Here is a 26595-nt window from a genome sequence, read left to right on the forward strand (position 1 = left end):
TACATACTGGAGTACCAGGGGGTCCTTCTGGTCCAGGAAAGCCTGTTTCTCCCAGTGGTCCTCTATCCCCTTTCAATCCCTACCAATACAGAGGCAAAATGAAACTTTATTTTCCAAATGCTAGTTAATGTGAAAACAAATAATAATGTGAATTGAACTCACTGGCTTGCCCGTTTCACCAATTGGCCCTGGCTGACCAGGAAGACCAGGTTTCCCCTTTTGTAAAGAAAGAATAAAAACAAGCTTTTCAGACGTTTCTATTGATGAGTTACTAGAGTAAAATACCACTTGAAATAACATTGCCTTCAGGGTTGTGAACTAAAATATTTACTATTTTCTTACAATTGCTGCATTACTTATGAACAATATTGCACTGATGAAAGTGGGTTCATAGGATCACAGAATGATGCAGGGCAGAAGGAGTCCATCTGGTACATTGTCCCTGTCTTGGTTCTGAAGGAGTGCTAATTAGTCCTACATTAGTCATTGCCCAAAACTCATCATGCTGTTCAAATAGCTCCCCACTAAGTCGGATTTTGATAGCAGACCATTGATTAACAATTCACATCAGGGGCCAGTGCTAAACTCCAGAGTAAAGGCTGGAGTAAATGGGAGGGTTGAGGAGGGTGATGCTGCTCACACTGTTCCCCAAACACCCTCATGAAGAAAAGTAATTTAAGACTGACTGATGTTTATCAAGCTTGACCCACAGCAATAAAACAAGGCATGGGTTTAAGAAGGGGGACACGAATAGGCTGAAGGCTGTACTCGCACTCTCAAATATGTAGGGGGTAGTCTTTGGAATCTAGGTGATTGGGGTAAAATGGAGTAACACCATGTAGGTGGGGACACCCCTGAATCACAGTGGACTCCATTCAAAAGATGTGACCATCCTTCCTTCAGGGCTTTTTCAGTGAAGTTGTAAACTAAAGTTCTTTCTATTCTCAGCCACCTACCACTTCCTACCATTTGAAGGAAGATTGAGAGCCTTAAATAGCCTCAGGTTGTCTGATTTGGAACAGATTGCGAGTGATCAGGTTGGGTTGGGCATGAAGGCTGTGGACAAGACGCTCTCATATTTACAAATACCTCCATCCCACCTGCACTGCCAAAAGTAAGCCCAGGGTGGGGTCTGTCACATCCAGCCCAAAGACTCAGAACCAATTATGTGATCGAATAGCATGTTCAACCAATGGTTAAATTCTAAAAGAATAAAAAGAATCCCAATTAGGGCTATGAGGTAGCCAGGAAAGACCTAAAGAGAGACCTCAGAAGAGCAAGAGGAGACATGAGAAGTTGTTGGTGGATAGGATCAGGGTAAACCCTAAGGCTTTCTATAGTTATTTAAAGAATAAAAGAATGACGAAAATAAGATTAGGCCCAATCAAGGATAGTAGTGGTAAGTTGTGTGTGGAGTCAGATGAGATAGGGAAAGCGCTAAATGAATATTTTTCAACAGTATTCAGTCTAGAAAACGACAATGTTGTCGAGGAGAATACTGAGATACAGGCTACTAGACTAGGTGGGATTGAGGTTCACAAGGAAGAGGTATTAGAAATCCTACAGAGGGTGAAGATAAATAAGCCCCCTGGGTCGGATGGGATTTATCCTAGGATCCTCTGGGCAGCCAGGGAGGAGATTGCCGAGCCTTTGGCATTGATCTTTAACTCGTCATTGTCTACAGGAATCGTGCCAGATGACTGGAGGATAGCAAATGTGGTTCCCCTGTTCAAGAAGGGGAGTAGAGACAACCCTGGTAATTATAGACCAGTGAGCCTTACCTCAGTTGTTGGTAAAGTGTTGGAAAAGGTTATAAGGGATAGGATTTATAATCATCTAGAAAAGAATAAATTGATTAGGGATAGTCAGCACGGTTTTGTGAAGGGAAGGTCGTGCCTCACAAACCTTCTTGAGTTCTTTGAGAAGGTGACCAAACAGGTAGATGAGAGTAAACTGGTTGATGTGGTGTATATGGATTTCAGCAAGGCACTCGATAAGGTTCCCCACAATTGGCTGTTGTATAAAATGCGGAGGAATGGAATTGTGGGAGATATAGCAGTTTGGATCGGAAAGTAGCTTGCTGAAAGAATACAGAGGGTGGTAGTTGATGGGAAATGTTCATCCTGGAGACCAGTTACTAGTGGTGTACCGCAAGGGTCGGTGTTGGGTCCACTGTTGTTTGTCATTTTTATAAATGACCTGGATGAGGGCGTAGAAGGATGGGTTAGCAGACGACACTAAGGTCGGTGGAGTTGTGGATAGTGACGAAGGATGCTGTAGGTTGCAGAGAGACATAGATAAGCTGCAGAGCTGGGCTGAGAGGTGGCAAATGAAGTTTAATGCAGACAAGTGTGAGGTGATGCGCTTTGGTAGGAGTAACCGGAAGGCAAAGTACAGGGCTAATGGTAAGATTCTTAGTAGTGTAGATGAGCAGAGAGATCTCAGTGTCCATGTACACAGATCCTTGAAAGTTGCCACCCAGGTTGACAGGGCTGTTAAGAAGGCATACAGTATTTTAGCTTTTATTAATAGAGGGATCGAGTTCCGGAACCAAGAGGTTATGGTGAAGCTGTACAAAACTCTGGTGCGGCCACACTTGGAGTATTGTGTACAGCTCTGGTCACTGCATTGTAAGAAGGATGTGGAAGCTTTGGAGAGGGTGCAGAGGAGATTTACTAGGATGTTGCCTGGTCTGGAGGGAAGGTCTTACGAGGAAAGGCTGAGGGACTTGAGGCTGTTTTCATTAGAGAGGAGAAGATTGAGAGGTGACTTAATTGAAACATATAAAATAATCAGAGGGTTAGATAGGGTGGATAGGGAGAGCCTTTTTCCTCGGATGATGACGGCGAGCACAAGGGGCCGTAGCTTTAAATTGAGGGGTGAAAGATATAGGACAGATGTCAGAGGTAGTTTCTTTACTCAGAGAGTAGTAAGGGAATGGAACGCTTTGCCTGCAACGGTAGTAGATTCGCCAACTTTAGGTACATTTAAGTCGTCATTGGATAAGCATATGGGCGTACATGGAATAGTGTAGGTTAGATGGGCTTCAGATCGGTATGACTGGTCGGCACAACATCGAGGGCTGTACTGTGCTGTAATGTTCTATGTTCTAATTCTTCTCAGAAACACTGAGGAGCAATCTTCATTCTAAATTGATTCCAAGTTACATTGTTTGAACTATTTTCTGTTGAAAAAGTTGTATTGTTGAAACTATCTATTTTTGAACAGAAAGCTGATGAATCTTACTGATGAATGAACTCACTCATAGAACGACAAGCCAATGGGAGTTTGGCAGCACCATGCAATTTGATTACATTGCTCTTCCACATACAAATTCATCACTATTATTCAACTTCCATTCAAATATTCACCTTAGGACCAGTTAGTCCTTGAGGACCAGGTGATCCTGGCATTCCTGGATCTCCCTAGAAATACATCGAAACAAGATTGTACAAATAAATGACAAACCCTCAGACGAGACTGTACATGTTTATCAGTCCATTAAACAATAGAAGCACATTCTATTTACAGAGCTTTAATCACAATTTCTCATGAGTGTTGGACAACATTAAAATGTTGAAACTCATAAGCTCTCATGTTTGCTGCTTCAGCATTGTTGCTATAACTCTACAGGGCCTTGGTGAGGCACATTTGTGAGTCCCCTCACTTAAAGAGGGATATAATTACTCTGGAAGCAATTGAGAGATGGTTCACTCAACTGATTCTTGAGATGTGAACTTGGACAAATTAGGCCTAGAATTATTGGAATTTAGAAGAATGAGAGGTGATTTCTTTTGAAATTTTTAAGATTATAAGATAACTTGACAGGGTAGATGCTGGGAGAATAGTTCCCCTCACAGGGTAATCTATGGATGTGAGTTTGCTCGCTGAACTGGAAGGTTAGTTTTCAGACGTTTCATCACCATTCTAGGTAACATCATCAGTGAGCCTCCGACGAAGCCCTGGTGTTATGTCCCGCTTTCTATTTATCTGGTTAGGTTTCCTTGGGTTGGTGATGTCATTTCCTGCGTTGGTGATGTCATTTCCTGTTCTTTTTCTCAGGGGATGGTCGATTGGCTCCAAATCAATGTGTTTGTTGATGGAGTTCCGGTTGGAATGCCATGCTTCTAGGAATTCTCGTGCATGTCTCTGTTTGGCTTGTCCTAAGATGGATATGTTGTCCCAATCAAAGTGGTGTCCTTCCTCATCTGTATGTAAGGATACGAGTGATAGTGGGTCATGTCATTTTGTGGCTAGTTGATGTTCATGTATTCTGGTGGCTAGCTTTCTGCCAGTTTGTCCAATATAGTGTTTGTCACAGTTCTTGCAAGGTATTTTGTAGATGACTTTTGTTTTGTTTGTTGTCTGTATAGGGTCTTTTAAGTTCATTAGCTGCTGTTTTAGTGTGTTGGTGGGTTTGTGGGCTACCCTGATGCCAAGAGGTCCGAGTAGTCTGGCAGTCATTTCGGAAATGTCTTTGATGTAGGGGAGAGTGGTTATGGTTTCTGAGCCTGTTTTGTCTGTTTGTTTGGGTTTATTGCTGAGGAATCGGCGGACTGTGTTCATAGGGTACCCATTCTTTTTGAATACGCTGTATAGGTCATTTTCCTCTGCTCTGCGTAGTTCCTCTGTGCTGCAGTGTGTGGTGGCTCGTTGGAATAATGTTCTAATGCAGCTTCGTTTGTGGGTGTTGGGATGGTTGCTCCTGTAGTTCAGTATTTGGTCCGTATGTGTTGTTTTTCTGTAGATGCTGGTTTGAAGTTCCCCATTGGCTGTTCGCTTCACTGTGACATCTAGGAATGGCAGTTTGTTGTTGTTTTCCTCCTCTTTTGTGAATGTTATGCCAGTAAGGGTATTATTGATGGTCTTGAAGGTTTCCTCTAATTTGTTTTGTTTAGTGATGACAAAGGTGTCATCCACATAGCGGACCCAAAGTTTGAGTTGGATGATTGGCAGAGCTGTTTGTTCAAGCCTCTGCATTACTGCCTCTGCTAAGAACCCTGATATTGGAGATCCCATGGGTGTACTGTTGGTTTGTCTGTAGGTTTTGTTATTGAAAGTGAAGTGGGTGGTGAGGCATAGGTCCACTAGCTTGATGATGTTGTCCTTGCTGATGAGGTTGGTGGTGTCTGGTGTATGTGTCTTCGGTTCTTCTAATAGTGTAGTCAGTGTTTCTTTGGCCAGGGTGATGTTGATGGATGTGAACAGGGCTGTTACGTCAAAGGAGACCATTATTTCATCCTCTTCTATCTTGGTGTCTGTGATGGTGTTCAGGAATTCTTGGGTGGAGTGAATGGAGTGGTGGGAGTCTTCTACTAGGTGTTTTAGTCTTTGGTGAGTTCCTTGGCTAATCTGTAGGTTGGTGTTCCAGGTAGCGACACTATGGGTCTGAGGGGGGCTCCTGGTTTGTGAATTTTTGGTAGTCCGTAGAAGCGTGGTGTGTTGGATCCATCTGGTTTCATTTTTTGGAAGTCTCTCTTGTTTAATTCTCCAGATTTTTGAAGTTTTTTGAGTAAGGCTGTGATTCGGTTCTCTAGTTGTGGGGTCGGTCTATCGCCACCTGTTGGTAAGTGTCAGGTAATCTATATCTAGGGGAGACACTTTAAGAATAAGATGTGTCCTGGATAAGACTAAGAGGAGGAATGTTTTCTCTCAGATGGTCATTAGTCATTGGAATTCTCTTCCACAGAGTATATGGGATATGACCCCTGAGGAGATCTATCAAGGTCAAGAGAATGTGAAAAACAATCTTTTCCCGTTTGATCCATGGACACCTGCTGAAGAATGGATGTGCCAACATTCAGTGTGGACAAGGTCAGAGTTGGCCACAAATCCTTCATGAGTGAAGGGTTTCTTGACATTGAGGGCAAATATAAGAATTATGGGTAGTTGTATCAGCTACTCGAAGGGGGCCAACATCGGTGAAGTGGTATCATAGCATAAAGTCAGATAGTTGGAGAAGGAAAGGTAAAAAGATAGAAAACCAGAAGAAAAGTATGATGATAAAAGAAACCTGAGAAGTGGAGAAAGGAAAGAAGGAAAAGCGGGGGGGGGGGGGGGAGAGATACCTTTTCCCCAGGCGCACCTTCTAATCCTGGCAATCCCATTGGGCCAATTTCTCCCTATAAGAGTGTAAGAGTCAGTCATTACCATACAAGTGAAACATCATTGGCTTACTGCAGCTAGTCATGAGCACCAAAGGAAGAGTTAAACGTTTTTGAATGCAATACATCCCCAACTTGACTGTATTAATGTCCTTTGATTTGGAACCATTAAGTACATGCTACTTTTTAACTATACATTAATTCTGGCATCTGTCATGCTAATCATATGGGCACAATGGACTCATACAGATTATGAAAAGTACAAAGATCATTGCTATACCCAGAACATTACTTGCACTTTCTCTATCCTCTCAGCTCACATCTGTCACACTTCCAAAAGGTTTCTGCTTTATTTCTATCTTGTTCTGATCTGAATGTGAATGTACAAGGCATGATTAGTAAGTTTGTGGATGATACAAAATTAGGAGGTATTGTTAATAGCAAGGAAGGTTGTGAAAAATAACAGACATATCTTGATCAGAAGGGGAAGTAGGCTGAGGTTTGGCAAATGCAATTCAATATTGATCAGTGTGAGGTGTTGTACTTTGGAAGGTCAAACCAAGGCAGGACTTATGCAGTAAATGGTAAGGAGGAGTGGAACAGAGGTTTGTAGGAGTACAGTACATAGTTCATTGAAAGCGGGATCACAGTGGACAGGGTGGAGAACAAGTCATTTTGCATGCTGGCCTTCATCGGTTGAGGCTTTGAGCATAGGAATTGGCACGTTATGTTACAATTGTATAAATTGCTGGTAAGGGTGCACTCAGAGCATCGTGTACAGTTTTGGACATCATGCTATAGGAATGACAGTTAAACTGGAAAGTGTGCAAAGAAGATTTACGAGGATGTTCCAGGATTAGTAAACCTGGGTTATAGGGAGACGTTGGCCAGGATAGGACTTTTTTCCTTGGAACATAGGAGAATGAGGGGTGACTTTATTGAGGTGTACAAAATCATGAGTGGCATTGATAGAATGAATGCATATAGTCTTCTTCCCAGGGATGGGGAATTAAAAACTAGAGGCCACAGGTTTAAGGTGAGATGGGAAAGATTTAAGGAGGGCCTGAGGGACAACTTCTTCATGCAGAGAGTGATACGTATATGGTGTGGGTTGCTAGAGAAAGTGGTTGAGGTGGGTACAATAGCAACATTTAAAAAAACACTTGGATAGGTAAATGGATGGGAAGGGGTTTAGAGGGATATGGACCAAATGCAGGCAGTTGGAAGTTGCTGAGTGGGCACCATGGTCAGCATGGACCAGTTTGGGCTAAAGTACCTGTTTCCATACTTTATTACTCTAAGACTCTATGACTGAGAACCCCAGTTTACGTTCAGACTCTAACAGTGTATGAAGGGTTACTTTGTTTGATACATCACTATTTGGAAAGGGGGAAGGTGTTCTCTTGATATTTTGGCCAGAACACCTTCTTCAGTTAATGATGGTACTGAATTCTTGAGGATATTGCCATGCGCCCTGCTAACAAAATTTCCACAACTAGATATGGCATGTCAGTAATTTGACTATTTGTTCCTGTGCAAAACAAACAGTAAATCCATGGAATCGAGTGAAACATAATGAGGGTAGAACCTCCAGAACCCCTGCTGTTAATTTTTATCCACTCTTTTATTTGCTGTGCATGACCACTCTCTTGTCATCAGGCTCCACCCACATGTTCACGTACCCTACTAACTGTCCATTAAACAAGAACAGAAATTGCTGGAAAAGCTCAGCAAGTCTGGCAGCATCTGTGGAGAGAAATCAGAGTTAATGTTTTGGTTCGAGTGACCTTTTCTCAGAACCTCCTCAGCCAGTATCCATTAAATTTAGTGCTGGATGTTGAGGCTCCTGCTGATTACCATGCACTCTCCTTTAATAATGTGATAATAGTTAATGCAATGTCAAACAACCTCTCCTACTCAGAAGGTTGTAGGAGAAAAATTAATGCTGTATCCAACCTCAACAAGGTTAGAATTCTCAAGTATTTTAAGTTTGTTTTTGTAATGCAGTTGTAGTTACATCAATGTGAAGCAGTTTAAGATGTTTAAATAGTGCATAAGATTTCAGACAAATGTTTGATGAGTGTTATCTTTATTTGCACTGATTCTGAGGTTATTTCTTCATCTACTACAACTTTTGGAATGGGAAACTCCTAAATGCTTACCATTGAGCCAGGATCTCCTTTCAAACCCTGTAGTAGAAAAGCAATTGGTTAAAAAAGAGAGCTGCTGGTATTCACATCCAGAAATTCTGCACGACTTTACAAATGCACCAATTCTTCTTTAATGGATATTAGACCTTCTTTAAAAAGTGCTTGCAGGCGGAAGATTAGCCACATCTTCAAAATTTGCATTTGTTCATGGAGATTATAAATAATTTCCTTCTTAGTTACAGTGAGGATATCAACAAAATTATACAATTACCTTTCAAAAAAATTTGCTCAGAATTTCCTTGGGATTTTATTGTAACAATGGAACTGAAGCATTTTTTTTCTTTTATTGAAATTTAGAAGTAATTGATTAACTCTTTTTGTTCCCCAAAACACCACCACATATTGGTCAACCAACTGCCTCCATTAGGTTATTAAACTAGTTCTGATCTCACCATGTAATGGAACAGTGAACACAAGATTTTTGCACATTGTCCATGATCTGGTTGAAAACTTAGATCCATTTCCACTGCATTGATAGGTGTCAATTTAAAGTCAGAATCTGTTTCATGCAAAAGAAAACCCCTTTCATAATATCAATTTGACAAAGAAAGGCTTAAAGAAGGAGAGTGGTATTTTCCATTTCTTTCTGCTGATTTCTGCTTTTTTAATATAATTTTTTGCTACTTGTTCATAAGATGTGGGCACTTCAAGCTAGGCTAGAATTTATTACTCACATTTAACTGCTCAGTGAACAATTAAAAATCAGCCACATTGCTGTGGGTCTGGAGACACATGTCAGGCAGAATAGGTAAAAATGGCAGATTTCCTTCCTTAAATTACATTAGTGAACGAGATGTGCTTTTATAATAATCGACATTACTGTTAGTTCCCTTCTATAGGTTTCCATTTTTTTTGCAGTACCCCACCAGTGTCTGTTTAACCCAATTTTATTTATTCAGTTTTTAAAATGTAGAAATTGGCATACATTCCTGAGCAAATTTGATCAAAGAAATGCCAGCCAAAATATCCTTAAAGTGCAACACAGAAGCAACACTCAGTATGAATTATTAACTCACTGGTGAACCTGGAGGTCCGGGTGGGCCTGCAATGTCCTGTAAGATATTCAGTGGTTAGAAGATTTGCAAAGCATTTGTTAGTCATTGCCATGATTAAATAACATTATTCATATGCCGCCTATGCTGTTGACTGTAGGCTAAAATGAGAATATCAATAACTGAGGAGAGTGTTTCAGAGACAGACCATACAGCAAAGGCTAGGTTCATCACAGGACAGCAGGTAAAACCTTTACATTGCTACCTGAAGAATATTCACCATATCAACTACCTTGAATTGGAGCTCATTTACAGGCAAATAAAATTAACCTCAATGGGATTGAGAAATAAGAGACCCATCGATAAAAATGGAACATTTTAAGGATATAAGTACCTTGAATACACATCAAGGATTAACCGCACATACTAAACGAATATCACTTTAAATGGTTAGGCAATACAATATGAAGTGAAATAAAATAAAAATAACTCAACAAAGTTGATCTAGAAGACCATTGTGAGGACAGACCTTTGCAAGCATATTGAGGCAGAGGCTCAAGTGATAGTAGGCATGTGCTAACCAACCCGTTCAGCGTTATTATTACAAACTTCTGGAGCATGTGGGACACCTAGGTCTCCTGAGTCAGAGGCAGTACCACTGCACCACTTACGTACTCTAGCTTCAAGTGATGAAGAATATACTAAAAATGAGCACAAGCTTGTTAATCAGGAAAAAAATCAAGAGACCTCAAGGATGCAAATTAAACTTAAATAGAGTTTGGACTAAAATATCGAATCTTATAAATGGTTACTTTCTACATGCATTCACTTCTGAGAGGTTCTCTAAGTAAAATTAATGACATTAGCTAAATCTATATTTATATATAAGAAATACTAATTCGGAGGACAAACAACTTAAGGTTGAGTCATTGAATTTATGCAAGGTGGAGTTACATAGTTTTAAAGTTAAGGAAGTCATGACTTACAGATCTGAGAGGAAAATCTGAATTAGAAATTGGACATTTGCACCTCATATCTGGTCTGCCATTCAATTATACCATGGCTGATCTCAATACTCCACGTTCCTGCTTACCTCCCTGCTTATCAAGAACCTATCTACCTTGGCCTTAGAAATATTCAAAAGTTATGTTTCAGTGAGCTGAGAAGATACTAAATGAAATGTGAGATCATATGCTATATTTACATTCCATCATGTGAAAATGAAAGAAAAGACTAAAACAGAAAAGAGTTCTTGAGAACCGAAGGGAGATGGTAAAGCAACAAGTGAAAGTGGGGATGGGAGGAAGAACTAAAGGAAAGGTCTGTGGAAGGTTGGAGGGTGGGAGAGATTAAAAGGGACATGGTTAGTTGTAGAATGGTTGTAATAAAGAAACAAAAGATTTGTCCAGCATGAGTGTAAAAGCTGCATAGCTGTATCCCAAAGCAAAGACATGTAAAACAAAATTTAACACAGCTCAGATCTCTCAATGGATACAAAGTGTGCATTTTGCATGATAAGGTATGTATAAATTGTACCTGTATCTTGTATATACTGCTCATTCCATTTCTTTCATAGATAGCAGTGCTCTGTTGACAGACAGATTATAAGATCAGGCTGAATTTTTGCAAACATTAAACCTACTTATCACGTGAACATGACAACTTAGTCTTTCAATAATTAAGTCTTGAGGAAATGGATTATTTCAGACCGAGTGAGTTTTGTCACCTCAATTAACAGTCTGTTAGGCTTCTTGGGGGTCTTGTTGATGAGTTGAGGAGGACAAGGAGGTGAGTTTCATTTTATAAATCACTAAAATCAAACTTCTTGATGTTGAGTCCAGTACAGATGGAGGCTATAGGCTTTGTTTTTATTTGGGAAGACAGTTTTGGGATCCTGAGGGCTTTGATCTAGACCAGGTGCAATACTTTCCATTCACTATTTGGTCATTTTAGTGCATATTAAGGCTGCTAACCTCCTGAGGTAAGACCTCCTCTCTTCTGATAGATAGAAACAGACTCTATCATGTCTGCCTTCTACATTTGTTAACTTACTATCTGAAGGCCACTCCCTCCTACTGACAGTATTTAATGCCACTAATTCAGTGCTGACCTCTCTGTGAGCCCAACATAGTCAGGGTTTAAGTGAAGATTTGTAGCTTGGGTGCTGGTTGTAGATTTTGGTGTTTTGCCGAGCTGGGAGTTTTGTGTCCCCTTACTAGGTGGCATTCTCATTGTTATAGAGCCTCCTGTGAAGCTCTGTTGTCTTGTGCCAGTTTGATTTTATATAGTTTGGTTTATATAAGTACATAAGTGGTAGGTGCCACTTATGGTTGTGTGTTGTAATGTTTGGTATATCAGGTCTAATTCAATGTGTTTGTTGATAGAGAACACGGATGAATGCCAAGCCTCCAAGAATTCCCTGGCTGTCCTCTGTTTAGCTTGTCTTATGATAGTACTGCTGTCTCAGTTGAATGTGTGGTTTTTCTCGTCTGTGCATATTAAAACCAAGGACATCTGGTTGTGTTGTTTAGTGCTGGCTGGTGTTCGTGGACGCTAGTTGTCTGCCTGTTTGTCCCACGTAGTGTTTTGTGCAGTCTCCGCATGGCATCTTGTAAACTACATTTTTTCTGTCCATGGTATCTATTGGGTTATTAATCCTGGTCAGTTGTTGTCTTAGTGTGGCTCATGGTTGTATGCTGTCATGATTCCGAGTGGTCTGAGTAGTTTGGCTGTCAGTTCTGAGACGTTTTTTATATAATGGTATGGTGAATATTGTCTTGGGTTTTGGTGTGTCCTGATTGTGTTGTCTGTTGGCTAGGCATCTGTGGATGAAGCTTTGGGGGTATCCATTCCTGGTAAGGTCCTCATAGAAGTGCTCTTCTTCTTCCTCCTTCTGCAGATCAGGTGTACTGCAGTGTGTAACGGCCCTTTTGAAAAAGGTCCTAACGTAGCTCCTCTTGTGTGAGTTGGGGTGGTTGCTGTGATAGTTTAAGATCTGGTCAGTATGTATGGATTTCCAGTATACTTTTGTAGTGAAGTCACCATTCTCTTTTCTTTCCACCATCATGTCCAGAAATGAGGGTTTGTTGTTAATTTCACCCTCTCTTGTAAATTTGATCCCTGTGAGTATGGTGTTGCTGAATCAGTGGGTGTTCTCAATTTTTGTTCTTTTCATAATTACAGAAGTATCGTCCAAGTTTCTGATCCAGAGCTTGGGTTGGATCTGTGGGAGGGCTGTTTGTTCCTGTCTTTGCATGATTGCCTCAACTATCGGTCCAGAGATAGGTGAGCCCAAGGGAGTCCCATTGATCTGCTCATATATCTTGCTGTTTAATGTAAAAAAAAGCTAAACTACTTGCAGATACACAAACCTGCCAACAGAGAAGTGGGGCTTCACACCACAGCTGACAAATAGAATAACCAATGCACTATGGAACCTATACAAACAGGATAGATAAAAAAACAGAGCTACAAAGGATGAAACCGGAAGGCAACAACACTCTAAGATTCTATGGACTGCCTAAAGTACACAAGCCTTACATACCCCTCAGACCAATTGTAGTTTTACCAGGAATGCCATCACACAAATTAGCAAAGGAACTAGCTTAAACATCTAATCAGTGGTTCAAGGCATTCCAGGCATTCAACACAAGAATTCCTGGGCAACATCAAGAACACAAAAATAGACAAAGAAGGTCTTACTTGATGTAACAGCCCATTGTAACAATTGACAGAAACCTAGCCAACGAAACCATATTCAACCGACTGGGCGAACACAACAGACGACCTAACAAGAACAGATCATACTCACTGCATACTCACACACTGCATACTCACAATACTGGACTTATGCCTAACAACCCACTTTATATTCAACAGCAAGATATATGAGCAGATGAATGGGACTCCCTTGGGCTCACCCATCTCCGGATTGATAGCTAAGACAATCATGCAAAGGCTGGCATAAACAGCCTTCCTACAGATCTAACCCAAGCTCTGGATCAGATACGTGGATGACACTTTTGTAGTTATGAAAAAACCAGAAATTTGAGAACACCACCAAATCATCGACACCATACGCACAGGGATCAAATTTACAAGAGAGGAGGAAAACAACAACAAACTCACATTCCTGGATGTGATAGTGGAAACAAAGAGAATGGTGGCTTCATTACAACAGTATACAGGAAGTGCACACACACTGACCAGGTCTTAAACTATCACAGCAACCACCCCAAATCACACAAGAGGAGCTGCGTTAGGACCCTGTTCAAAAAGACCACTACACACTGCAGCACATCCGATCTGCAGAAGGAAGAAGAGCACTTCCACAAGGTCCTTACCAGGAATGGATACCCCCAAAGCTTCATCCACAGATGCCTAGCCAACAGACAACACAACCAGGATGCATCAAAACCCGAAATAATAATTGCCGTCCAATATATAAAAAACACCTCAGAACTGACAGCCAGACTACTCAGGCTGCTAGCAATCATGACAGCACACAAACTGGCAGCCACACTCAGACAGTAGAGTTAAAGACTCAATAGGTATCACATGTTCAGTGGTGGAAGTCGGGAGAGAGCATGAGGGGATTGCTGAGAAGGTAAAATCATATATTCTGTCAGGGCCTTTGGCAACGATCTTTTCATCCTCACTGTCCACAGGTATAGTGCCAGAAGACTGGAGAGTGGCAAATGTCTTTCCCTTTTCAAAAAAGGGCATAGGGAAAACTTCAGAAATTACAGGCCAGTTAGTTTTACTTCAGTGGTGGGAAAATTATTGGAAAGGACTCAGAGATAGGATTGATGATCACTTGGATAGGCATGGTTTGATTTGTGATAGTCAGCATGGATTTGAGAGAGATAGATCGTGCCTCACAAACCTTATCGAATTCTTTGAAGAGGTGACTAAACATGTGGACGAAGGTAGAGCAGTGAACGTGGTATACATGGATTTAGGTAAGGCATTTGATAAGGCTCCCCATGGTAGGCTCGTGCAGAAGGTAAGGAAGCATGGGATAGAGGGAAATGTGGTAGATGGGATTAAGAATTGGCTGAACCTTAGAAGACAAAAGGTGGTAGTGGGTGGAAAATATTCAACATGGTGCTCAGTTACGAGTGGTGTACCTCAAGGATCTGTTCTGGGTCCTCTTCCATTTGTGATTTTTGTAAATGATTTGGATGTGGGAGTGGAAAGGTGGATTAGTAAGTTCGTGGATGATACGAAGGTGGGTCGAGTTGTCGATAGTGTGGAGGGCTGTTCTAGGTTACAAAGATACAATGACAGGATGCGGAGCTGGGCTTAGAAGTGGCAGATGGGGCTTAATCCTGAAAAGTGTGAGGTGATTCATTTCGGACAGACAAATTTGAAAGCAGAACACAGGGTTAACGGAAAGATTCTTGGCAGTGTGGAGGAGCAGAGGGATTTTGGGGTTTATGTTGCCTGAAAGCTGCCATCCAAGTGGAGAGAGTTGTTAAGAAGGTGTATGATGTGTTAGTTTTCATGAGTAGAGGGATTGTGTTCAAGAGCTGTGAAGTTATGCAGTTATGAAGTTATTCTTATACAAAACCCTGGTTTGGACATATCTGGAGTAATGTGTCCAGTTCTGGTTGCCTCATTACAGGAAAGATGAGGAAGCATTGGAAAAGGTGCAGGAGAGGTTTACCAGGATGTTGCCTAAAAATGGAAGGAAGGTCTTACGAGGAAAGGTTGAGAGAGCTAGGGCTTTTCTCTTTAGAATGATGAAGGATGAGTGGTGACTTGATAGAGGTGTACAAAATGATCAGAGGTATAGATAGTGATAGTGGGAACTGCAGATGCTGGAGAATCCAAGATAACAAAGTGTGAAGCTGGATGAATACAGCAGGCTAAGCAGCATCTCAGGAGCACAAAAGCTGACGTTTCGGGCCTAGACCCTTCATCAGAGAGGGGGATGGGGAGAGGGTTCTGGAATAAATAGGGAGAGATGGGGAGGCGGACCAAAGATGGAGATAAAAGAAGATAGTTGGAGTGGAGAGCATAGGTGGCGAGGTAGGGAGGGGATAGGTCAGTCCAGGAAAGATGGACAGATCAAGGAGGCGGGATGAGGTAGCAGGTAGGAAATGGAGGTGCGGCTCGAGGTGGGAAGAAGGGATGGGTGAGAGGAAGAACAGGTTAGGGAAGCAGAGACAGGCTGGGCTGGTTTTGGGATGCAGTGGGGGGAGGGGACGAGCTGGGCTGGTTTTTCTGCCGCCTTCGCCTCCACGCTTACTTCTTTAACTGGGAGCCTAACCCTCCCTCCACTGACCCCTTCACCCGCCTCCAACACAAGTCCTCTTCCTGGACACCACCCCCAGGCCTCCTACCCTCCCTCGACCTCTTCATCTCCAACTGCCGTCGAGACATCAACTGCCTCAACCTCTCCAACCCTCTCAACCACTCCAATCTCTACCCCGCAGAATGGGCAGCCCTCTGCTCCAACCCCAACCTCACCATCTAACCCACAGAGAAGGGAGGCGCAGTGGTAGTATGGCGCACTGACCTCTACATCGCCGAGGCCAAATGCCAACTCTCCGACACCTCCTCCTACCGCTGCCTTGATCATGACCCCATCCCCTGAGCACCAAACCATCATCTCCAACACCATCCATGACCTCATCACCTCAGGGGACCTCCCACCTACAGCCTCCAACTTCATTGTTCCCCAACACCGCACGGCCCATTCCTATCTCCTTCCCAAAATCCACAAACCTGCCTGCCCTGGTCAACCCATTGTCTCAGCCTGTTCCTGCCCCACCGAACTCATCTCCAACTATCTGGACTCCATTTTCTCCCCTTTGGTCCAGAAACTCCCTACCTACGTCCATGACACCGTCCACGCCCTCCACCTCCTCCAGAACTTCCAATTCCCTGGCCCCCAACACCTCATTTTCACCATGGACGTCCAGTCCCTATACACCTGTATTCCTCATGCAGATGGCCTCAAGGCCCTCCACTTCTTCCTGTCCCGCAGGCCCGACCAGTCCCCCTCCACCGACTCCCTCATCCATCTAGCCAAACTCGTCCTCACCCTCAACAACTTCTCTTTCGATTCCTCCCACTTCCTACAGACAAAGGGAGTGGCCATGGGTACCCGCATGGGCCCAAGCTATGCCTGCCTCTTTGTAGGTTACGTGGAACAGTCCCTCTTCCGCACCTACACAGGCCCTAAACCCCACCTCTTCCTCCATTACATTAATGACTGTATCGGCGCCGCCTCTTGCTCCCCAGAGGGGCTCGAACAGTTCATCCACTTCACCAACACCTTCCACCCCAACCTCAAGTTCACCTGGGCCATCTCCAGCACATCCCTCACCTTCCTGGACCCCTCAGTCTCCATCTCAGGCAACCAGCTAGAAACTGATGTCCATTTCAAGCCCACTGACTCCCATACCTACCTACAATACACCTCCTCCCACCCACCCTCCTGCAAAAATTCCATCCTCTATCCCTAATTCCTCCGCCTCCACCCAGGATGAGGCATTCCACTCCCGCACATCCCAGATGTCCACGTTCTTCAAGGACCGCAACGTTCCCCCCCACAGTGGTTGAGAACGCCCTTGCCCGTGTCTCCCGCATTTCCCGCAACACATCCCTCACACCCTGCCCCCGCCACAACTACCCCAAGAGGATCCCCCTCGTTCTCACATACCACCCCACCAACCTCCGGATACAACGCATTATCCTCCGACACTTCCGCCATCTACAATCCGACCCCACCACCCAAGACATTTTTCCATCCCAACCCTTTGAGACCACTCTCTCCGTGACTCCCTTGTCCGCTCCAATCTCCCGTCCAACTCCTCCATACCCACCACCTTCCCCTGCAACCGCAGGAAGTGCTACACTTGCCCCCACACCTCCTCCCTCAACCCCAACCCAGTCCCCAAGATGACCTTCCATATTAAACAGATGTTCACCTGCACATCTGCCAAAGTGGTATACTGTATCCATTGTACCCAGTGTGGTTTCCTCTACGTTGTGGAAACCAAGCGGAGGCTTGGGGACTGCTTTGCAGAACACCTCCGCTCGGATCACAATAAACAGCTGCACCTCCCAGTCGCGAACCATTTTAATTCCCCCTCCCATTCCTCAGACGACATGTCCATCATGGGTCTCCTGCAGTGCCACAATGATGACACCCAAAGGTTGCAAGAACAGCAACTCATTTTCCGCGTGGGTACCCTACAGCCCATTGGTATCAATGTAGACTTCACAAGCTTCAAAATCTCCCCTTCCCCCACTGTATCCCAAAACCAGCCCAGCTTGTCTCTGCTTCCCTAACCTGTTCTTCCTCTCACCCATCCCTTCTTCCCACCTCGAGCCGCACCTCCATTTCCTACCTGCTACCTCATCCCGCCTCCTTGATCTGTCCGTCTTTCCTGGACTGACCTATCCCCTCCCTACCACGCCACCTATACTCTCCTCTCCACCCATCTTCTTTTATCTCCATCTTTGGTCCGCCTCCCCCTCTCTCCCTATTTATTGCAGAACCCTCTCCCCATCCCCCTCTCTGATGAAGGGTCTAGGCCCGAAACGTCAGCTTTTATGCTCCTGAGATGCTGCTTGGCCTGCCGTGTTCATCCAGCTTCACACTTTGTTATCAGAGGTCTAGACAGAGTGGACAGCCAGAGACATTTTCCTCGGGTGGAGATAGCTATTACATGGGGCATAGTTCTAAAGTGAGTGGAAGTCGATATAGGGGAGATGTCAGAGGTAGGTTCTTTATTCAGAGAGTGGTCGGAGCTTGGAATGTATTGCTGGAGAGGGTACTGGAGTTAGTTTCAGTCAGGCATTTAAGCGGCTATTAGATAGGACAGATCTGAATGATAGCGAGTTTTGAGAAGATTTGTAGCTCAGGTTGAGGTTCTGGATGTGAGTTTGCTTGCTGAGCTGGAAGGTTCATTTTCAGACGTTTCGTCATTTTTTTTATTTGGAAAAATATACTTTATTCGTAGAATGTACAAAAAATAAAACATTCATACACCTACCCAGTCATGCAAGCCGCTCCAGGTTACGCAGGGGGTACGTACACCAACTAAAGGCAAAAACAAAACAAAGAAGAAAAAAACAACAAAGCAAAGAAAATACCCCGGCAGTTGTCTCCCCGCACAGTCCCCGTTGGCCCCCTGACCAGTTTGGGAAGGCGCCAGCTGGGCCCAGTTACCAGATAGGGCCCTTTTTTCTATTCTGGACGAGGGGTTTCACATGGTGGTCTTTCCCCACCGTGCCTTGGCAGCGGCTGCCCCAAACTTTAGCGCGTCCCTCAGCACGTAGTCCTGGACCTTGGAGAGCGCCAGTCTGCAACATTCGGTCGGGGTCAGTTCTTTCAGCTGGCAGACCAGCAAGTTGCAGGCAGATCAAAGAGCATCTTTCACCACATTGATGGTCCTCCAGGCGCAGTTGATGTTGGTCTTGGTGTGCGTCCCGGGAAACAGCCCGTAGAGCACGGAGTCCCATGTCATGGAGCTGCTCGGGACGAACCTTGACAAATACCACTGCATCCCCCTCCAGACCTCCTGCGCATAGGCACACTCCAGAAGGAGGTGCCTCGAGCGCAGCGTGCGGTGGTGCAGAGATTCCGGGCGTGCATAAAGGATCTCACTGGCAGAGCCCCTCTCACCGCCAGCCAAGCAATGTCCTTGTGCTTGTTTGAAAGTTCTGGCGATGACGCATTCTGCCAAACGACTTTGGCAGTCTGCGTGGGGAACCACACGGCGGGATCCAACCACTCCTTTTCCCGAAGGGTCTCGAGGATACTATGTGCTGACCACTGCCTGACGGCCCTGTGGTCAAAGGTGTTTCCTTTCAAACATTTCTCCACAAAGGACAGGTGGTACGGGACGGTCCAACTACTCGGAGCGTTCCGCGGCAACGAGGCCAGGCCCATCCTTCGCAACACCGGGTACAGTAAGTAGTGACACTTGGTGTTTGCATACTGAGGATCTATGCACAGCTTGATGCAGCCACACACAAAGGTAGCCATCAGGGCGAGGGTGGTGTTCGGTACGTCCTCTCCCCCATTTTCCAGGTCTTTGTACATGTTGTCCCGCGGAACTGGTCCATCCTTGACCCCCAAATGTTCCCTGGACCTGCGCCACATACAACAGTATGGAACAGATGGAGGGGCTGGACCTTGGGCTCGGGGAGGGTACTGCGGTCACTGCCCACAATGGGGGTATGAGTTGCGAGCGTTAATGTGTGCAGCATCACCGGGATACCGCATCGCAGCAGTTAGGGGAAATGGTCAGACTCCTGGACCTGTGGGCATTCGATCTGGTCAGCGGTAACGACTGTTGCTCCTCGGGCCTGGCTATTCTGCTGCCGGGGTGCAACTTCACCATCTCTCAAGTTCAGGAGGTGGTGGGGGGGGGGGGCGCCTCCTAGTGGCTGATGTCATCTACAGGAACGCTCCCCTGAGGCTGATCAACTGTGTACGCCCCAGCGGTATGGAGTGAGTGGTTGGCCGTCCTGCAGCGGCTTCCACCCCTGCTGGCTACGTCCAGGCCGGTCATCCTAGGCGGAGACTTCAACTGCATCATCAGTGCAGATGGAAGATCCGACGTGGGGACAGCGGGTGGGGGGTGTCAACTGGACGTCACGTCCAGATTCCTCATGGGCACGGTGAAGGACGCCAAGCTGCTTGACATCTTCAGCGCCCTGCAGGCGGAGCACAGCGGAGATACACCTGGTCGCGGCCAGACGGGTCTATCCGCTCAAGGATAGACTTCCTGTTTGTGTCTCGGGTGTTCTCGGTCAGGTCCACTGGTGTCGAGCCAGTGTTCTTCTCTGACCACTGCCTCCTGCAGGCCGACTGTCACTTACAGGACGACCAGCAGGCCGGCAAGGGGATGTGGAAGCTCAAGTGACTCTGTTGACCCCAGAGAACGTCAAGGAGCTTAAGAGGGAATACGCTGGTTGGAGAACTGTGAAACACCTCTTTGAGACTCCGGGCGACTGGTGGGAGACAGTGAAGGAGAACATCCAGAGGTTCTTTGTCCTCAAGGGTGTTCGGAAAGAGATACAGAGACGGGGATAGCTGTCGCGGCTCCAGAAAAGGATGCAGAACCTGCTCCTTCTGCAGTCGATGGGGGTCGATGTCACGGAGGACCTCCGCGAGGTGAGGGGCCAGCAAGTTCGCTCTTTGCTGCGGAGGCCTCCAGGATAATCTTCCGGTCCAGGGTCCGCTCCGTGGAGCAGGACAAGACTTGCTCGCGTTTCTTCTTTCAGAAGGTGCACAAAGAGAGCTCTGTGTTTAGCCGGCTGAAAGAGGATGATGGCTCGGTGACGTCGTCTTGGCAGGACATTTTGAGGATCAGCAGATCCTTCTATGCCGGACTGTACGACACGAAGCCCACGGACAGCACGGCCTCCGAGTCGTTCCTGTTGTCTATCACAGAGGTCTTGGACGACAATGTGAGGGAGTGGCTCGACCGGCCAATATCCCTGTACGAGCTGACCAGAGCCCTCAAGTTCTTTGAGAGGAATAAGACTCCCGGGAGCGACGGCTTACCGGTCGAGCTGTATTCCGCTCTGTGGGCCTGGTCGGCCAGGACCTGCTGGAGGTGTACAATAGTGCGCTTTGGGCAGGGGAAATGTGCAAGTCCATGAGGAAGGGCATCATCACCCTCATTTACAAGAGGAAGGGGGAGAGGGAAGACATTCAGAATTGGCGTCCCATTTCATTACTGAACGTGGACTACAAAATCCTGGTCAAGGTCATAGCCAACCGGGTCAGGTCTGTCATCAGGGACACGATCACCTACGTGAAGGACAGGAGGGTGGACACCTGCCTCGTCAGCCTGGACCAGGAGAAGGCCTTCGACAGGGTCTCTCATGCTTACATGAGGGACGTCCTCTCCAAATTGGGGTTCGGGGAGTGCATCTGCAATTGGATCCAGCTGCTCTACAGCAACATTGTTATCGCAGTCTCGATCAACGGGTGGGAATCGGACAGTTTTCCCGTCAGATCTGGAGTCAGGCAGGGCTGCCCACTCTCTCCTGCCTTGTTTGTGTGCTGTATGGAGCCCTTCACCGTATCCATCAGGAAGGGCATGACTATCCCAGGCAGCGGAGGCCTTCAGGTCAAGACCTTCCTGTACGTGGATGACGTCACCATCTTCTGCACTGATCGTCGGTCGGTGAGTAGGCTGTTGGACATCTGCGGCCAGTTTGAACTGGCCTCGGGTGCCAAAGTCAATAGGGGTAAGAGCTAGGCCATGTTCTTCGGGAACTGGGATGACTGCTCCTTCATCCCCTTCACCATCAGGACAGACTACCTGAAGGTGCCGGGTGTTTGGTTCAGTGGAGCTGGGGCGTGCACTAAGACTTGGGAGGAGCGTATCACCAAACTGAAGCAGAAGCTGGACAGGTGGATGCTCTGGTCCCCCTCCATCGCGGGTAAGAACCTGGTTGTCAGGTGAGACGGGCTTTCGGTACTGTTGTATGTGGTGCAAGCCTGGTGTATTCCCTGGACCTGCGCCGCTGCGGTCACCCGGGCCATCTTCCACTTCATTTGGGGGTCGAGGTTGGACCGGGTCCGCAGGGACACCATGTACAAAGACCTGGAAAACGGGGGAAAGGACGTACCGAACGCCACCCTCGGCCTGATGGCTACCTTTGTGTGTGGCCGCATCAAGCTGTGTGTAGATCCTCAGTCCGCAAACACCAAGTGTCACTACTTGCTGAGGTTCTACCTGTCCCCGGTGTTGCAGAGGATGTACCTGGCTTTGTTGCGCGGAACGTTCCAAGTAGTTGGACCGTCCCGTACCACCGGTCCTTTGTGGAGACATTTTTGAAAGGAAACACCTTTGACCACAGGCAGTGGTCAGCACATAGGATCCTCGAGACCCTTCGGGAAAAGGAGAGGGTGGATCCCGTCGTGTGGTTCCCCACGCAGACTGCCAAAGCCATTTGGCAGAATGCCTCATCGCCAAAACTTTCAAACAAGCACAAGGACATTGCTTGGCTGGCGGTGAGAGGGGCTCTGCCAGTGAGATCCTTTATGCACACCTGGAATCTCTGCGCCATCGCACACTGCCCTCGAGGCGGCTGCGGGGGGGACGAGACTGTCGATCACCTCCTTCTGGAGTGTACCTATGCGCAGGAGGTCTGGAGGGGGATGCAGTGGTATTTGTCAAGGTTCGTCCCGAGCAGATCCGTGACACGGGACTCGGTGGTCTACGGGCTGTTTCCCGGGACGCACACCGAGACCAACATCAACTGCTCCTGGAGGACCATCAATGCGGTGAAAGATGCTCTTTGGTCTGCCCGCAACTTGCTGGTCTGCCAGCTGAAAGAACTGGCCCCGACCGAGTGTTGCAGACTGGCGCACTCCAAGGTCCAGGACTACGTGCTGAGGGACGCGCTAAAGCTTGGGGCAGCTGCTGCCAAGGCACGGTGGGGAAAGACCACCGTGTGAAACCCCTCGTCCAGAATTAAAAAAAGGGCCCTACCTGGCAACTGGGCCCAGCTGGCGCCTTCCCCAACTGGTCAGGGGGTCAACAGGGACTGTGCGGGGAGACGACTGCCCGGGTATCTTCTTTGCTTTTTTTTCTTCTTTGTTTTGTTTTTTCCTTTTAGTTGGTGTACATACCCCCTAGGTAACCCGAAGCGGCTTGCATGACTGGGTAGGTGTATAAATGTTTAATTTTTGTACATTCTACGAATAAAGTATATTTTTTCAAATTAAATAAAAGTGACGAAATGTCTGAAAACAAACCTTCCAGCTCAGCGAGCAAACTCTCATCCAGCATATGGATGATAGTATAAGGTAAGGGTCGAGGTTAGGTAGGCTTTAGGTTTAGGGTAAAAGTTCGGCATAACGGCGTGGGCTGAAGGGCCTGTACTGTGCAGTACTGCTCTATGTTTTATGTGGACACCATGGATAGAACAAATGTAGTTTATAAGATAGCATGTGGAGACTGCTCAAAACACTACGTGGGACAAACAGGCAGACAACTAGCAACCCGCATCCATGAACGCCATCTTAGCATCTAAGCATAACAACCAAATGTTCTTGGTTTCAATACACACAGATGAGAAAAACCATACTTTCAAATGAAACAACCTTACCGCCATATGACAAGTCTAATGGAGAATAGCCAGGGAATTCTTGGAGGCTTGGCATTCTTCTGCAGACTCCATTAACAAACACATTGAATTAGACCCGAAATGTCGACCATTACAATGCACAACCAGGAAGCAGCACAAACCAGACCATATAAATTAAAACCAGCACAAGACAACAGTGCTTCACTGGAGGTTCCCTGACCAGGGTGTCACCTCAGTAAGGGGACAAAATGTCTGCTTTCATACCTCCCAGCTCGGTGAACACTCCAACATCTACAACCCAACATGTGTTAATACATTTGAGAAATGCATTTCTTTAAGGATGCAAATGTAGTACTGGGTGAGGATCTGGAAATGAACCAGCTGTTGGATCCCAGACTCTGAACTAAAAATCAAGCTCCACCTTTGGCCTTTCAGGGAATTACGGGACATGGGGTGGGCAGATGGGAAAGTGGAAACTGGGTTGGAAGATCAGCCATGATTACATCGAATGGTGGAAGAGTTTGATGAGTCATATGGTTTATTCCATTTCCTATTTTACGGGGCTTATGTGCTTAGAGATCTGAACAATCAAGATAATTGTGGTTCAGATGGATCTAAAGTCTGAGGCAAGGCCAAGTAACTGATGGGCTTCTCGATTAACTTCCAGGGTAGCTCAGAGATTTGAGACACATTAAATGGGTTCAAGAGGGAACTGGAAAATGTAGAAATCATTGGGATTCAAAGCAAAACATAATCAACTAGATCCAATTTAATCTTTATTCAAATTCTGCATTAAGTTAATACTGTTGAGTTTAGAAATGCACTGGAGACTCACTTGAGGTCCAGGTGGTCCAGGTTTTCCTGATGCTCCCTCGTTGCCCTATGATAGACAAGAGATGTCTCAGTTTCAACTATGTTCACATTCAATCTAAATAAAAATAACTTCAGCAGTGACTAAATTATTGAAGTTTTACTCTCTAACTGTGAAAATGGCTCTGAAAGTAGCATCACAAGTGGATAGGGTATAAAAGAAGGTGCACAGCACCTTTACCTTTAATAATTAGGGCATTGAGTATAAAAGTTGGCAAGTAATGTTGCAGCAATATAAAACTCTAGTTAGGCCACATTTGGTGTACTGTGTATAGTTCTGGTTGCCACATTATATGGAGGATGTGCAGGTTTGGTGAGGGTGCAAAAGAAGTTTACCATGTTGTTACCTGAATTATAATGGACTTGCTTTTAAGGGGAGGTTACCAAACTTGGATTGTTTTCGCCAGAGCTTCGGAAGCTCAGATGTGACTTGATAAATGTATTTATAATTATGAGAAGCATAGATAGGGTAGATAATCAAAGTATTTTCCCCTAGGTTGAAAATGTCAAATACTAAGGGGATAGGTTTAAGGTGAGAGGGGAAAAGTTGAAAGTAAATGTAAGAAGCTAATTTTTTACAGAGAGTGTAATAGGTGTTTGGAATAGGTACTGTTTGGGGATGTGGTGGAAGCAGATATGATAGCAATGTTTAAGAGCCCTTTAGACAGACACATGAACAAACAGAACAGAGGGATAAAGACCTTGTGCAAACAGATGGGATTAATTTAGAATTCATCATAGTTGGCACAGACATGATGAGCCAAAGGGCCTGTTCCTGTGCTGTGTTGTTCCCTGTTCCAGTGTGACTGCCTTCCATATCAATAGTTCACAGAATCTCCAATCAAGCAACTCAATTCAGTAAATATTATACTCCATAACAGGCCAAACGCTCTCTTACTGTCTCACATGATTCAATGGTTCAATGAAATTGTTAACTCACGTGGAGACCAACTTATTCCAGCACCGCTGGATACCATTCAGCCCACCAAATACATGCTGGCTTTCTGTAGAAGAATCCAATCAGGCCATCCTCTTGGCCTACCCCATAACCCTGCAGGTTTCTTTCCCTCAAATGCCCAATCAATGTCCTTTTGAAATCACTGATTATCTCCACTTCCAACATACTTATGGGCAGTGAGTTCTAGATTATTACAGTCACTATAAAAAAACTGGTTCCTCAGATCCCTCCCCAGCTCATTCCAATATTATTCAGCCAGAACATTAAGTCCAAGACTCTGAATCATGTACTACACTTCCAAGTGGACCATTTTATGCCACGATGACCCATGAAAAGTGTAAAAATAATGGTCAAGGAAATGATTTCCAATTATGTTCAGTGTTTGCATGCAAACTTTTTATAGGGGATGGCGGCGATGGTGATTATGTACTAGAAATGTCACTAGACTAGAAATCCAGTTCTGGAGACGTGTGTTAATCACAAGCCAGCAGTGGTAGAATTTAAATTCAATGACTAAATCTCAAACAAACTCTGGTCTTGCAACTACAAAACTATCATGTTTTACTTTGAAAACTGATCTGATTCACTATTGTCCCTTATGGAAGGAAATCCTCTGTTTTTACCTGTCCATCCTACACTTGTCCCACAGATATATGGTGGCCATTCTAAAAATATACACAATCTGAAATGGCTGAACAAGCCATGCAGTTCAAGGGTCAATGCAGGCTGAACCACAAACTTAATAGTGATGTCCAAATACAAACAAAGAATAAAGAAAAAAAGGATGCTATCTGAGAATTTCCAGATACATTTTAGTTGTTCCATGTTTGAATTCAGAATTTGAAAAAACATTTTAAATTTGGAAGTGCAATTTCTTGGTTTAGGAATCTTTAGTCTGGCGACATAGTGTTACTAATTCAGAATAGCATGTTCCAAAAAATCAATCTCATTTTATCACAAAAGCGCACCACTCTGTATTTATCAGTCAACTTCTTATTCTGTTGCCATGAACTTGACAGAAAGAAGAGTCAACTCCTCCTCACATTGAAAGTGCAATCAGAGAAGGAATGGGTGACAATCAGTTAGAAGAATGGGGAGTGGCAGGAAGTCAGGAAAGCTCCACAGTGCATTGCACTCAAGAACAGATTTTATGTGTTGGAGAAAGGTGAGATTCATGATTCCTCTAGGGAGTGCAGGCAGAGCCCAGCTGCATAAAGCAGAGGAAGAGAGGAAGAATAATAGCCACAGGAAATTCAATAGAGGGTAAAAACAGGTTTTACTGGAGCTGCCGTTGTGACACCAGGATCCTGGGGACAGGGTCAAGGATGTCACTGAATGTCTGCAGGGCATACTGAAGGGGGAGGGTGAATATTTAGAGATCATTTGCT

General features: G+C 45.2%; 1 protein-coding gene across 2 annotated transcripts in view; it reads right to left on the reverse strand.

The window, feature by feature from the left end:
* LOC125452853 (collagen alpha-1(XXII) chain-like) overlaps nucleotides 1-26595 on the reverse strand; it is a 444116-nt gene that overhangs the window by 42769 nt on the left and 374752 nt on the right. For both annotated transcript variants that reach the window (XM_059645502.1, XM_059645503.1), the window contains 8 exons: nucleotides 24215-24259; nucleotides 10843-10893; nucleotides 9331-9366; nucleotides 8267-8293; nucleotides 6069-6122; nucleotides 3372-3425; nucleotides 163-216; nucleotides 8-79 (listed from right to left, as the gene is read on the reverse strand). In XM_059645502.1, coding sequence (XP_059501485.1) covers nucleotides 8-79; nucleotides 163-216; nucleotides 3372-3425; nucleotides 6069-6122; nucleotides 8267-8293; nucleotides 9331-9366; nucleotides 10843-10893; nucleotides 24215-24259 — 393 coding nt within the window. The remainder of the gene's footprint in view (nucleotides 1-7; nucleotides 80-162; nucleotides 217-3371; nucleotides 3426-6068; nucleotides 6123-8266; nucleotides 8294-9330; nucleotides 9367-10842; nucleotides 10894-24214; nucleotides 24260-26595) is intronic.

Source organism: Stegostoma tigrinum, chromosome 4, assembly GCF_030684315.1.
Source record: "Stegostoma tigrinum isolate sSteTig4 chromosome 4, sSteTig4.hap1, whole genome shotgun sequence".
Classification (NCBI taxonomy): Eukaryota; Metazoa; Chordata; class Chondrichthyes; order Orectolobiformes; family Stegostomatidae; genus Stegostoma; species Stegostoma tigrinum.